This window comes from Salvelinus fontinalis, chromosome 31 (assembly GCF_029448725.1).
Source record: "Salvelinus fontinalis isolate EN_2023a chromosome 31, ASM2944872v1, whole genome shotgun sequence".
Lineage (NCBI taxonomy): Eukaryota > Metazoa > Chordata > Actinopteri > Salmoniformes > Salmonidae > Salvelinus > Salvelinus fontinalis.
In genome coordinates this window covers 28,331,354-28,345,431 of record NC_074695.1, presented here as the reverse complement: position 1 = coordinate 28,345,431, position 14,078 = coordinate 28,331,354, and the positions used below count along the sequence as shown (strand labels likewise).

Genomic DNA, 14,078 nt, shown 5'->3' with positions numbered 1-14,078 from the left:
AAGTGGCCAGTGATTTCAAGTCTATGTATATAGGGCAGCAGCCTCTAATGTGCTAGTGAAGGCTGTTTAACAGTCTGATGGCCTTGAGATAGAAGCTGTTTTTCTGTCTCTTGGCCCCAGCTTTGATGCACCTGTACTGACCTCGCCTTCTGGATGATAGTGGGGTGAACAGGCAGTGGCTCGGGTGGTTGTTGTCCTTGATGATATTTTTGGCCTTCCTGTGACATTGGGTGCTGTAGCTGTCCTGGAGGGCAGCTAGTTTGCCCCTGGGGATGCTTTGGGCAGACTGCACCACCCTCTGGAGAGCCCTGCGGTTGCGGGTGGTGCATTTGCCATACCAGGTGGTGATACAGGATGCTCTCAATTGTGCATCTCTAAAAGTTTGTGAGGGTTTTAGGTGACAAGCCAAATTTCTTCAGCCTCCTGAGGTTGAAGAGGCACTGTTGTGCCTTCACCACACTCTCTGTGTGGGTGAACCATTTCAGTTTGTCAGTGATGTGTACACCGAGGAACTTGAATCTTTCCACCTTTTCCACTGTGGTCCTGTTGATGTGGATAGGGGGAAGTCCATGATGAGCTCCTCAGTTTTGTTCAAGTTGGGTGAGAGGTTATTTTCCTGGCACCACACTCCCAGGGCCCTCACCTCCTACCTGTAGGCTGTCTTGACATTGCCTGTTAAATCAGGCCTACTACTGTTGTGTCGTCTGCAAACTTGATGATTGAGTTGGAGGCGTGGGTCAACAGGGAGTACATGAGGGGGCTGATCACGCATCCTTGTGGGGCCCCAATGTTGAGGATCAGCAAAGTGGTGATGTTGTTTCCTACCTTCACCACCTGGGGGCAGCCCTTCAGAAAGTCCAGGACCCAGTTGCACAGGGCGGGGTTGGGACCCAGTGCCTCGAGCTTAATGATGAGTTTGGAGGGTACTATGGTGTTGAATGCTGAGCTATGGTCAAGTAACGGCATTCTTACATAGGTATTCCACATGTCCAGATGGGACAGGGCAGTGTGCATTGCGATAGCATCGTCTGTGGATCTATTGGGGCGGTAAGCAAATTGAAGTGGGTCTAGGGAGTCAAGTAAGGTAGAGTTGATATGATCCTTGACTAGTCTCTCAAAGCACTTCACGATAACAGAAGTGAGTGCTACAGGGTGATAGTCATTTAGTTAAGTTACCTTTACTTTCTTGGGTACAGGAACAATGGTGGACATCTTGAAGCATCTGGGGACAACAGACTGGGATAGGGAGAGAATAAATATGTCTGTAAACACTCGAGCCAGCTGGTCTGCGCATGCTCTGAGGACACGGCTAGGGATGCCGTCTGGGCCAGCAGCCTTGCAGGGGTTAACATGTTTAAAACACTTACTCACGTTGGCCACGGAGAAGGAGAGCCCACAGTCATTAGCAGCGGGTGGCACTGTGTTTAAGCCTGGGCGAAGGTGTTTAAGCCTGTCCGGAAGCAAGACTGTGTCCTCGCGTAGCTTGTTTCCCCTTTGTAGTCCGTGATTGTCTGTAGACCCTGCCACATATGTCATGTCTGAGCAGTTGAATTGGGACTCCACTTTGTCTCTACACTGACGTTTAGCAAGTTTGATTTCCTTAACTTCTTGGGGATAGGGTGCAGAGATTTCACTTATGGAAAAATAGCATGCCCAATTTCAACTTCGTTCTACTCATCCCCAGAATATAAGATATGCATATTATTAGTAGATTTGGATAGAAAACACTGAAGTTTCTAAAACTGTTTGAATCATATCTGTAAGTATAACAGAACTTATATAGCAGTCAAAACCCTGAGGACTAACTTTTTTTTTTTAAGTCACTGTGTGTTCAAGGAGTTATTATAGGCAGGCCAGAATTTTAATCACTTCAGTCGCAGTTCCTACTGCTTCCACTGGATGTCACCAGTGTATGGAAAAAGATTAAGGTTAATCATTTGAGCAGTGTGAAAGAAAAACACCAGGAAGTAGGTTGACGTCTGGTGTTTTTGTTTGATTGTTGCGCAAGACTTGAAAAGTACTGTGAGTTTGTTTATCTCCTATATTGAAAACAGATTGACCCGTCTGCAATTTGATCGATAATTAACGTTTACAAATACCTTAGGTTGTATTACAAAAGTACTTTGAAATGTTTTGGCAAAGTTTAGAGGTAATTTTTTTGATATTTTGTCATGACTTTCTGCAAATTGAACGCTGTTTTTTTCTGGTACAACGGCACAAAATAAATGGACAATTTGGATATATATGGACGGAATTAATCGAACAAAAGGACCATTTGTGATGTTTATGGGACATTGGAGTGCCAACAAAAGAATCTCGTCAAAGGTAATGCATGTTTTATATCTGCGTTTTGAGTAGCGCCGGCAGGGTTAAAATATGCTACTCTCTCTTTGTTGACATTGTGCTATCATCAGATAATAGCATCTTATACTTTCGCCGAAAAGCCTTTTTGAAATCTGACATGTTGGCTGGATTCACAACGAGTGTAGCTTTAATTTGGTATCTTATATGTGTGATTTAATCAAGTTTAATTTTATATAATTTTTTTGAATCTGGCGCTCTACATTTTAACATGGCTGTTGGGACGCAAGCGTCCCACCTATCCCAGAGAGGTTAAGGAGGGAATAACTACACTGTTTGTATTCGGCCATATTCCCAGTCACCTTGCCATGGTTAAATGTGGTGGTTCGCAATTTCAGTTTTGTGTGAATGCTGCCATGTTTCCACGGTTTCTGGTTAGGGTAGGTTTTAATTGTCATAGTGGGTACAACATTTCCTGATAAACTCAGTCATCGTATCAGTGCATTCGTCTATGTTGTTCTCGGAGGCTCCCCGGAACATATGCCAGTCCGCGTGATCAAAACAATTTTGAAGCGTGGATTACAATTGTTGAGACCAGCGTTGAATAGTCCTTAGCACGGGTACTTCCTGTTTGAGTTTCTTACTATAGGAAGAGAGGAGCAAAATGGAGTCGTGATCAGAGTTACCAAAGGGAGGGCATTGGAGGGCCATGTAGGCATCTCGGAAGTTGGAGTGGCTGTGGTCGAGTGTTTTAGCAGCGCAAGTACTACAGTCAATGTGTTGATAGAACTTCGGTAACGTTTTCCTCAAATTTGCTTTGTTAAAATCCCTTGCTACAATAAATGCGGCCTCGGGATATGTGGTTTCCAGTTTGCATAAAGTCCAGTGAAGTTCTTTGAGGGCTGTCATGGTATCGGTTTGAGGAGGAATATACATGAACGGACTCAGACAGTATATTCCTGAGAGAGCCTTGTGTCTGTGAAACAGAGTATGTTTACAATCCCCTGATGTCTCTCTGGAAGGAAATCGACGCCCTGAGCTCGTCAACTTTATTATCCAGAGACTGAACATTAGCGAGTAATATACTCGGAAGCGGTGGGTGGTGTGTGTGCCTCCTAAATCAGACAAAGTGCACTACAAGTACCTCTTTCCTGCAGGCAGTGTTTTGGAACAGCGTCTAGAATCAGTTAAATTGTCCTGGAGGGTACGAGCAAAGGATCCGATTCGGGAAAGTCGTATTCCTGGTCGTAATGCTGGTGAGTTACCACCGCACTGATATCCAAAAGTTCTTCCCGGCTGTATGTAATAACAAAGAAATAACACATAAAAACAAAATACTGCAAAGTTTCCTAAGAGCTAAAAGTACAGCAGCCCTGTCCGTCGGCGTCATTAGGTCTCTGAGGAATCTGGGTTTGGCGGATGCCAGGAGAACGCTACCTGCCCCAATGCATAGTGCCAAATGTATAGTTTGGTGAAGGATGTATAATGGTCTGGGGCTGTTTTTCATGGTTCGTGCTAGGCCCCTTAGCTCCAGTGAAGGGAAATATTAATGCTACAGCATACAATGACATGCTAGATGATTATGTGCTTCCTACTTTGAGAAAACAGTTCAGGGAAGGCCCTTTCCTTTTTCAGCATAACAATGCCCCTGTGCACAAAGCGAGATTCATACAGAAATGGTTTGTCAAGATCGGTGTGGAAGAACTTGACTGGCCTGCACAGAGTCCTGACCTCAACCCCATCGAACACCTTTGGGGTGAATTGGAACAATGATTGCGAGCCAGGCCTAATCGCCCAACATCAGTGCCCGACCTTACAAATGATCGTGGCTGAATGAAAGCAAGTCCCCACAGCAATGTTCCAACATCTAGTGGAAAGCCTTACCAGAAGAGTAGAGACTGTTATAGCAGCAAAGGGGGGGGGGGGGCGCTAACTTCATAGTAATGCCCATGATTTAGGAGATGAGATGATAAACAAGCAGGAGTACACATACTTTTTTTTCTAAACATCAAATCGCAATACCTATTGTATCAGCACCTAAGTATAGTGATATTGTATTGTGAGGTCCCCATCCATTACCAGCCCTATCTACAACGTGATGACACTATGTTGCTCCTTGCTGAACCAAGAAAGGTATTGTAGCAAAGGAGACTTCTGCTTCAGCAGCACATGCAGTTAGGAGAAGAGAAAATATGCACCTTGAAAATTATTATTTGAATGATTATTTTTCTATTCTAAATGGTACAACGATGCCCATTTGGCCGACCTTATCAGTCATCCAAAATTCCATGACAGTCACAGCCCTACTTTTAATAGGTGCTCCTGCAAGTGTTTAAGTGCTCCTAATCTGCACACGGCAAAGGGTTGGATCAGCCCCAGATTAACAGCATTATAGTGACTGTGTAGCAAGGTGACAGGCTGCTGGAGAACTAGGCTGGTGGTCCAAGACCAGAGGGGATAGACAGGGCTGGTGAGAAACAAAAATGTAGACAGGCTGGACAGGGCTAATGGTGAGTAGTGCTACTCAGAGACAGAGGCAGGCAGACTGGACAGGGCAGCCCAAGAACACACCAACAGGAAGACAGACAAAAAACACACAATACAGCAATGGTTTACAAAGAGAGTGGTTAGAATATAAACACCAATGGTAATTCTAGTTTATGATGAGTGCAACAACAAGCTACAGCCTCTCTCCATGCAAAGACTGGAAACAGCTGTCCACAAACTAAGTAACCAGTCAAATCACTTAACTGGAAAAATACTTTAAAATATCTGCCCGCCCCACAAAAACAGGTTTAGAACAAACTAGTTCTACTCTCTTACAGCACAAGTGTTGGGGGCTGCTTGAAGTGGTCCGTCCAGTCAGTCACAGTGGTGTTACTCCAGGAAGGTATTAAAACGCTAATGACGTCCTGTGGAGTTTCCAGACCACCCTGTGCCCTGTGGGGATTGGTGCCAGCTTGGTGGAAAGCCCAATTAGCTGAGGTAAATACCCGGAATCAGTCCTGTCAGGTGTCAAGAGGAAGGGGCTCGGGTGGGACTGGAGCGGTGTGTTACCAGACTACTACAGCAAGGAAAATCCTTCTACAACAACAGACAGAATGTCACTTTTGCTCAAGAACACACAAACACACTTCCCCTAACCCCTTTTCATCTTGTGTTCAACACATACTGTAGGATTGGGCGACCCTCATTTGTATGGCTGTGTGTGTCGTGACCAGCTACATGAGCGGTATTACATTGTCAAGATTACACAGGCGGAGCAGTTGAGATTGAACTATGACACCATGGATGCAAGAGATCCTCCTTGTGACCCAATTCTTACAGATTGGTCACTTAAATACGACAGGATTCTGCCAAACCAAATACCAAGGACTTGCAGACTGAGGGGTTGCATCATTGTACTGTTCTCTATTCATTTCTCTGTAGCACAGTCATTTTACTACTCATCCCTTGAGAATGTCTGTTTGAAAATTGTCATGTAACTATAGTGACTCCACCCACTGACTCACCAATGACCTCATCAATGAGTGTGTGTACAGCCAGCCTGTGTGTATTGCCAGAGCATGTGACTCAATGTCTGTGTATTCATGTGCTGACCATGTGTTATCTGAAGCCTATGAATGATTGGCCATCTGATCCCAGCCCTATAACAACTTTCAAGCTAAACAAAGTCAGGGGTGCTATCATGGTCCCTGGTATACAGAGCACAGATTCAAGCCTCTCATAAAAGGTCCAGCTGTTTAACTGCAAAGCACTTAAATTAGCACATTGTCCGGAAGCTGTTCAATTATTGATTGTATACTCAGAATCCAGACAATAAATGGCCTTTAGAGACAAAATGCTATTTAAAAAAGAGACGTGGGATTCCCCTTGAAATAGTGACATCTGACGAAGAGTCATGAAAATGCACCATAACTAGACGTCGACCGATTAATCGGAATGGCCGATTTGAAGTTTTCATAACAAATTGGGTAATCGGCATTTTTGGACACCGATTGTGGCCGATTACATTGCACTCCACGAGGAGACTACCTGTTATGCGAGTGCAGCAAGGAGCCACGATAAGGTGCTAGCTAGCATTAAACTTATCTTATAAAAAACAACCAATCTTAACATAATCACTAGTTAACTACGCATGGTTGATGATATTACTAGTTTATCTAGCTTGTCCTGCGTTGCATATAATTGATGCGGTGCATTAATTTATACTTGAATCACAGCCTACTTTGCCAAACAGGTGATTTAACAAACGCATTCGCGAAAAAAAGCACTGTCGTTGCACCACAACGCGTACCTAACCCTAAACATCAACGCCTTTCTTAAAATCAATACACAAGTATATATTTTTTAAACCTGCATATTTAGTTAATATTGCCTGCTAATAGAGGTCGACCGATTATGATTTTTCAACGCCGATACCGATTATTGGAGGACCAAAAAAGCCGATACCGATTAATCGGCCGATTTAAAAAAAAAAATGTATTTGTAATAATGACAATTACAACAATACTGAATGAACACGTATTTTAACTTAATATAATACATCAATAAAATCAATTTAGTCTCAAATAAATTATGAAACATGTTCAATTTGGTTTAAATAATGCAAAAACAAAGTGTTGGAGAAGAGAGTAAAAGTGCAATATGTGCCATGTAAAAAAGCTAACGTTTAAGTTCCTTGCTCAGAACATATGAAAGCTGGTGGTTCCTTTTAACACGAGTCCTCAATATTCCCAAGTAAGAAGTTTTAGGTTGTAGTTATTATAGGACTATTTCTCTCTATACCATTTGTATTTCATATACCTTTGGACTACTGAATGTTCTAATAGGTACTTTAGTATTACCAGCCTAATCTCGGGAGTTGATAGGCTTGAAGTCAAACAGTGCAATGCTTGAAGCACAGTGAAGAGCTGCTGGCAAATGCAGGAATATATATATATATATAAAAATAGCTTTTTTTGGTCGTCCAATAATCAGTATCGGTGTTGAAAAATCATAACCGGTCGACTTCTAACCATAACAGTTTGTTTTGAATTAGTCTAGTTTACAATACATACTTGATTCATTTCTGGTTGGCTCACAAATCTCCAACTATCCACCTTCTCTTTCACCATAGCAATAAAAACAAACAAATACATGCATTAAAACATTTGGCAAGGAGGTAGATCCTTGGCACGGGTGAGGTCTTACTACTTAGCAACCACACATATCTCTTATGATAAACAAACTGCAGAATAAACAAGATGGTAGGTTAAACAAGCTTTTTAGCTACCTTGACTGGATGATGCAGCCACGGGATCTAACGTTAGCTGGATATTACTAGCTAGATCATATGATCATCAATATCATGGTCACAATTTGGTGAGTTCGAAGCTGGAAAAATGACTGGTGTAAAAATGTCTGACCTGAAACTAGTCATTTAAGTTTACCCGTCTCTCTCCAAACTCACCAAATATGTTAACGTAGCTAGTTGATAGCTAACATTAACGTTACCTAAATAACGTTCGATGGCTATCTGACAGTTCCTGTCTAGTTTTAGCTGGATTTCTAATGCAGTGATTCAACCTGTGGTTGACTGCGCGACTAGCCAACTAACTATCCACTCTGCTTGCAATGATGGGGTGCAGGTAGTTAGCTACAGTAACGTTAGCTCGTTAACAAGGCGGGTGCTGTCAGGTATCGCTAACATTAGCTATCTAACGTAACTCAAGGTTTCCCCTAACTCGGTCCTGAGGGCACGTTTGGGTTTTTGCCCTACCACTACACAGCTGATTAAAATAATCAAAGCTTGGTGATGCGTTGGCTATTTGAATCAGCTGTCTAGCGCTACGGCAAAAAAATAATAAATAAAATGTGCACCAGCACAGGACCGAGTTTTGGAAACCCTAATCTAGCTAACATTAGCTACACCAAAGACATTATCCGGTGCTGGATTGATTGTGTAACGTTATTCGCTACAAATTGTCACCTGCTAATAACGATACCTAACTGATTACCACGACAAAAAAATAAATACTAGCAGTGGAATGAATAAAGCGTTTGTATGAGTCGTGGAGATTTAGCTCCCTAACCTAGTGTAACATCGCTAGCTAACGTTACCTTCAGTACGTGGATCCCAGAAGCAGGGCGATTCCTCCCATCCACGTTAGACAGGGTAGTTAAGCTAGCGTTCGTCGCTAACGACGATCAATACCAATCGATCCAAATCTCAGTGCAGACTCGTGTACATTATGCAATATTTAAGCTTACTTTGATAAAAGCGAGTCAATAAATCCGTATTTTCTATTCAGTCATTCGAGGTTGTTTTAATAGACAGAGGCATACGCTACTGTGCTAATTCTAACTGGTCACACAACGTTTCTTGAAGAAAGGAATCAAAAGGGACACACCCTTGAAGTAAGGGATTGGAGTCCACCTTTTGCTGACTGGCACACATTACAACGCCATTGGATGTCGATGGTCATCAATCTCACCATAGGCGAACAGAATTGGTTTAAATCTCCAGTCAACAACACGTTTCCCCGCCTTTTTGGTCCACGACACGGGTTTCTTAACCGCCATTGGATAATATCTGTGTCTGTTTTTTGTGTCTACGATTTCCCCGGCTTGGTCGTGTAGGTTCCCGCCTCTATATTTACGTTTTGGATGTATTCAGAACAGTTATTGGTCATGGCTAAACGGGATCCAGCTTTTGTCAAATTAACGTCAAAAGTTGAATTGTTCTGCATTTTAGTTAACCCTAAGCATTTTCCCAACCATGTCCCTAACCTGCTACGGTAATTATCCTAACCTGCTGCGTAAAGTATCCTAACCTTCTACAAAAAGTATCATCTGAATCTGATTCAAGGTCTAAATTTGACAAAACCTTCTAGCCGTGACCGCAGTGATTTGCAAGTAAAACGTTCCTCAGCAGATATCAACAGAAATCAGTGCTTGTAAGAAAAGACAAACGCGCAAGAGTGCAACATTTGTTCGATGAAATGGAACATGTTACTTCGATCTGTCAAATTATACATGTATTTGAATGAACTACAGGTCTAATGTTCAGATTGACACTTTTGAATATTCATAATGGTCTATTCATAATGGTTCACAGCCTCCAGCAGTGGACAGACCACTATCTGAGACCACCCACATCTGTGAACTGGCTTGATATTTGAGAAGTTTTGTTCTCATACATGGAAAACATCCGCAGCACTGTGTGTGTGTGAGACCCAGGTGTGCAAACTCACCATGATGTATCACCAGACAGCATATTCCCCTGCTCACTGTTGTGTAATGGGTATGGATGAATTAGCTGGCACCAGTCCAGTCTTGCTGCATCACCTCCCTCTACAATGTCTACTTTCACACTGGGCTGGTAGGCCATTCAGTGCCACCAGCCAGAGACCAAATCTGTCTTGCCCTCTGTGTGTGTGTGTGTGTGTGTGTGTGTGTGTGCGTGCGTGCGTGCGTGCGTGTTCATACCCCTTACAGTGTAAGAAGTACAGTCCCTCACACCCTTCATATACATTTTCCCTGCTGGATTTGAAAATACATCAATGCATGTGAGAATCTTACATCATAGTCCTTAACTTTGAGATACTAAATGATTCATGAATCGTGCTAAAAAGGATGATAAGGTCCTAAAAAGGATGATAAGGTCCTACAGTAAAGGCATAAAAGCTTTGTTTGTCCAATCCCCAGTGCCCAGCCCACGCCCATACTGAACAGTACAGTATACTCACTGGTGCTGGAGATATGGGTGCAGCCGGTGGTGGTGGTGGGTGGAGGTGAATCAGAGTCCACTGAGGCGGTGTCCTCATCCTGGGAGCAGCCAGCCTGGATGGCCCGCAGGTAGCTGTGGCTGCGGGAGCGGAAGTACGTCGGCGTGGGAAGGTCCAGAGCCTCCACCGCCTGGGACTCCGCCTCGCAGTACAGCGAGCGCCCACAGCCCTGCCCACACACCTGAAAGGACACGTGCAGGTTGACAAGTTGGGGGCGGGGGCGGGGACTTAGGCGACCACTAGATCTCCGCCGCCTGTGAGGCGAAAGCAGTGCCAGTCTCGGGTGACGGGGCATGCTGCTGGATTAAGGTGGTGGTGTATGGTCAGAGAGTGTGAAGGATACTGTTCGTCTCAGCTCACGAGAGCCCAATCAAAAGGACTGTTTGATTTACCAAAGAAACTCATGCACTGATAATGGACATTTTTACTATCTCTAGAGGAAAATGGGTACAGGAGTTATCATGCACGTTCACTATTCTACTTAATGAAATCAATTGATCAAAAAGTAAATCTGCAGTGACCTTGTTGAATACATCTCATTATTTAAATATTCTGTTTGAGCTTTGTGTCCCCTGATAATCAGTGTACTCACTCTACTGTATCTAATGTGAAATACCACACAGAATGTTTAATCAGTGATGATAAGCCAGCAGCGTCAGATTTCACTTTACTCCTCATGCCAGGAGCTAATACAATCACTGCTACTGAGGCACCAGCAGCCTCCCACTACAAGCTGTTCACACTCTCCACATCATAGTCGTAGTGGTAACGGTGGTGTCTGGTTTTGCTCAGTTCAGCGGTGCTAATGATCTACAAGACGTTTATTGGTGTAGGACATTTCCAGTCTCTGGCGTTGACAACATGACATGTTCACATAACAGCAGATTCATCAGCAGGAATATATCATAGTACATCTATGTAGCCCAGGGCCAGGGATAGGTTGAACAGGGACAAGGTATTGTAGAGACAGACCAGCTGAGTCAACTTCACCAGTCCGTCCTGGGATAAATGCTTGTTTCAGTTCAAACAGTGCCAGAGTGGAGAAGGAGGAACAATGCTAGTTTATTATACCCCAGTCTTCTATGCCAGGCTGCTGTGATGTTCAAGGTTTTAATGATGTTGGTAGCAGGTGGAGTCTCTGTTTGTTCATCCTGCTTTTCATTGCAGTGTGAGAGGAGGAGGCTGGTGCCAGAGTTGGCACATGGTCATCATTGTGTCCCCCAAGAAAGAAAGGGGATGTAACATGGATGCTCAGTATTCAAAATCCATTCTGAAACTTCATGTAAATCAAATAATGAAACTTCACACCATTCCATGATTTTTACAAATAAGAGCCTATTCCTTGGTTGCTTCTTATCCGTTATTTGATCCGTTTGAATCTTGCAATACTTTTTATCATGGTTTTGGAATGATTATTACCATCTTGAAACCATCTTTCCGGTCTATAATTTTAGCATGTAAACTGATAATGTCTATACTCCTTTTTATGCAGTGAAAATACTTGAAGGAAAAGGCATCGATGTGTTACAACCTTTCCTATATTTGATTTTATGTGCATTTACCTCCATGTACAACAATGCAGATCCTTTGAAGCCTTTTCTCCTGCTAAGGCAGCCATCATAATCCATCAGATATCAATCCTGATAAAATGTTGCAGTTCATTCAGAAAATACTTGCTTTTGTCCCAAAACAGATTTTACTGTCATCTCCCAAATTCATTTACTGAAATATCATAATAAAAAAAGCTTCCTGTGAGGTAAAGAGGGCAATTCCATTGTTGTCATCTGTCATATTATGCCATTTTAACTCCATGAGCAAAGGTGGCTCCGGATGTTCCATCTGAAAGGAGTCTGCTGTTTTTGATAAAAACAGAATGTCCTCAGGATTAGAAGGAGGCTCATGTCCCAGTCTTAACTTCTGAAAATTACTTTCAAGCATCATTCCTGTTCTTGTCTCTTCTGGCTTACTGGATGTTTAACCAATCAGCGTCTCACACATAATCTGAAATGTTCTATCCTTGCCTGCAGTCACAGAAATAGAGGATTCGGCTGTCAACATCCCACTCATTTCTGGTTGTTGTTTCAGGCTTGAGGCTTGTCTTTGCACTGTCTGAGGGCATTCTTTATGAATAATTCATTTAATACAGTAGTACTTTTATTAGTTAATTATGCCTACATGTATCTGTCAAACTGTTAAGATATGTTTGTTGTATGGAGGTACTATTCCTACACACACTGACAGGCCTGTTTGAGACCCTGATAAAGAGTGTAATGAGTGAATAGGGAGAGTGCATTTACAGTACATACCTGACCACTGCTCATCATGGCCCTGCCCAGGGTAGCATAGCCTTGGTGGTAGTCTCTGCGATCGTCCCAATGCCGCATGGCCATCGGGGGCTCACACGGGCTCACCAGGCAGTCCAGGTTGTCCAGGCTCCGATTGGTGGAGAGTTCTCTCAGGGAGGGGAGACAACTACAGGGGTAGAGGGGAGAATTAGTTGCCGAAAGAACCCCTCAATCATAAGGAAAAGACCTGGATGAAGGGTGTGGAGGATACAGGACATCTTGGTTTGATGAGAACCGCATCCATTTTCAGCGAATGCTTTGAACTTCCCCAAATTTCTTGTGATTTTGTGAGATCAAATACCAGCGAGATGAGAGGATAGCAGAGCAGAGAATAGTTGGGTATCAAAATGACAGCACAGAGGAAACATTGAGTCGTCAGTAAACATCAAAACAAAAGGGAGAGAATTTGAGTTATTTTTTTGCTTTGTGATCATCAATGGAATTTGCTGAGACAGAGAGGTTGTTTCCTTTGTTCTGAGTTGCCTGACGAGGAGGCACCTGTTAGTGGGAATGTGTGTGCCGGTGCGGAGAGTGGGGGTGGAAAGGGTTTGTATGGGGGATCAGTGGTTTATGATGAGAGACGTGACAGGAGTGGCTGTAGCTGGGATACTAACACACCACTCAGAGCAATTGGTAATATATGGGGTGTGGGCAGGGGAACAGGACAAAGCACTGGGTTGGTTAGAGAAGTGGCAGCAGAGGTGGGCATGTGTGAGTGGAGGGCTGTGCTGCCTCCCTCCCTAGGACACTGACCTGGCCAAATGCTGCATTGAGCATGCACTCTGTAGTGGAGACCACAGTACCCCATTATCCTCCAGCATGGGTGCATAGCCGCGAGGCCTGCCGGTGCGAGCGGTGGGGAACATGACAAAACATTTCACATTTTTTACCTCAAATGGAAACGGTTACCTATTGTTGGTAGGTGATTTCCTTTTTCTATAATTGAACAGCCCATAAGAACATGTTACACTGATATAGTTGTATCTACTCCTGAACAGGAGTCTGCTGCAGCCTGCAGTTTTTACCCTGCATACATTGTGTAGTAAATGTTCAACGGCAGTGTCAGGATGCTGCCCTCTGCTGTCCATTTGCGGTGTCCACTTTAATTTCATTCTGTTATATTATATTCACTCTCAGAGCAGAGAGGTTTCCATGCAGGGTGTGTGTAGATACTCCTCTGTATAAGAATAAGTTCCCCCAGACATCCCATGTTATCTGTTCTGTCATGACATAGATTGCTAAGGAAAATTAACTCCTCTTCAGAAACATACTGTATCTAAACAGTATTAACTACAGTATGATCTACATGCATATTTCCTCTTGTATCTGGCTCTCTCACTTGTGTGGTGGTGGAGGCTGATGCTCGCTCAGGGACTGATGGGTGGCCTTCAGGTAGCTCTGGCGGCGGGCAGCTGTTTTGGGCGAGGGTTTAGGACTTCCCTCTGAGTCCTCGCTGTCCTGGTCCACGTCCCCCATGGCCTTGACGTAGCTGCCGCTACGCATCCTCCGGCAGGGGATCTCAAGGCCCCTGGGTCGGCCCCGGACCCCCAGCGTAGCACTCCAGTCCCCCAGTGGAACCTACAGACAGTATGGGGCCACACACCATCCCTCTGTGACTCACTGAGCCACCACACCATCTCCACTTTATCATCTCCACTTTAAC

General features: G+C 43.8%; 1 protein-coding gene across 3 annotated transcripts in view; it reads right to left on the bottom strand.

Moving 5' to 3' along the window:
* The window catches only part of LOC129829979 (disks large-associated protein 4-like), a 124,931-nt gene that overhangs the window by 17,379 nt on the left and 93,474 nt on the right, over positions 1-14,078 (bottom strand). For 2 of the 3 annotated variants that reach the window (XM_055892060.1, XM_055892061.1), the window contains exons 3-6: positions 13,755-13,993; positions 13,169-13,255; positions 12,377-12,542; positions 10,032-10,251 (exon numbers count right to left, since the gene is read on the bottom strand). In XM_055892060.1, the coding sequence (XP_055748035.1) occupies positions 10,032-10,251; positions 12,377-12,542; positions 13,169-13,255; positions 13,755-13,993 (712 nt within the window). The remainder of the gene's footprint in view (positions 1-10,031; positions 10,252-12,376; positions 12,543-13,168; positions 13,256-13,754; positions 13,994-14,078) is intronic. The other variant, XM_055892062.1, reaches the window with a different exon arrangement.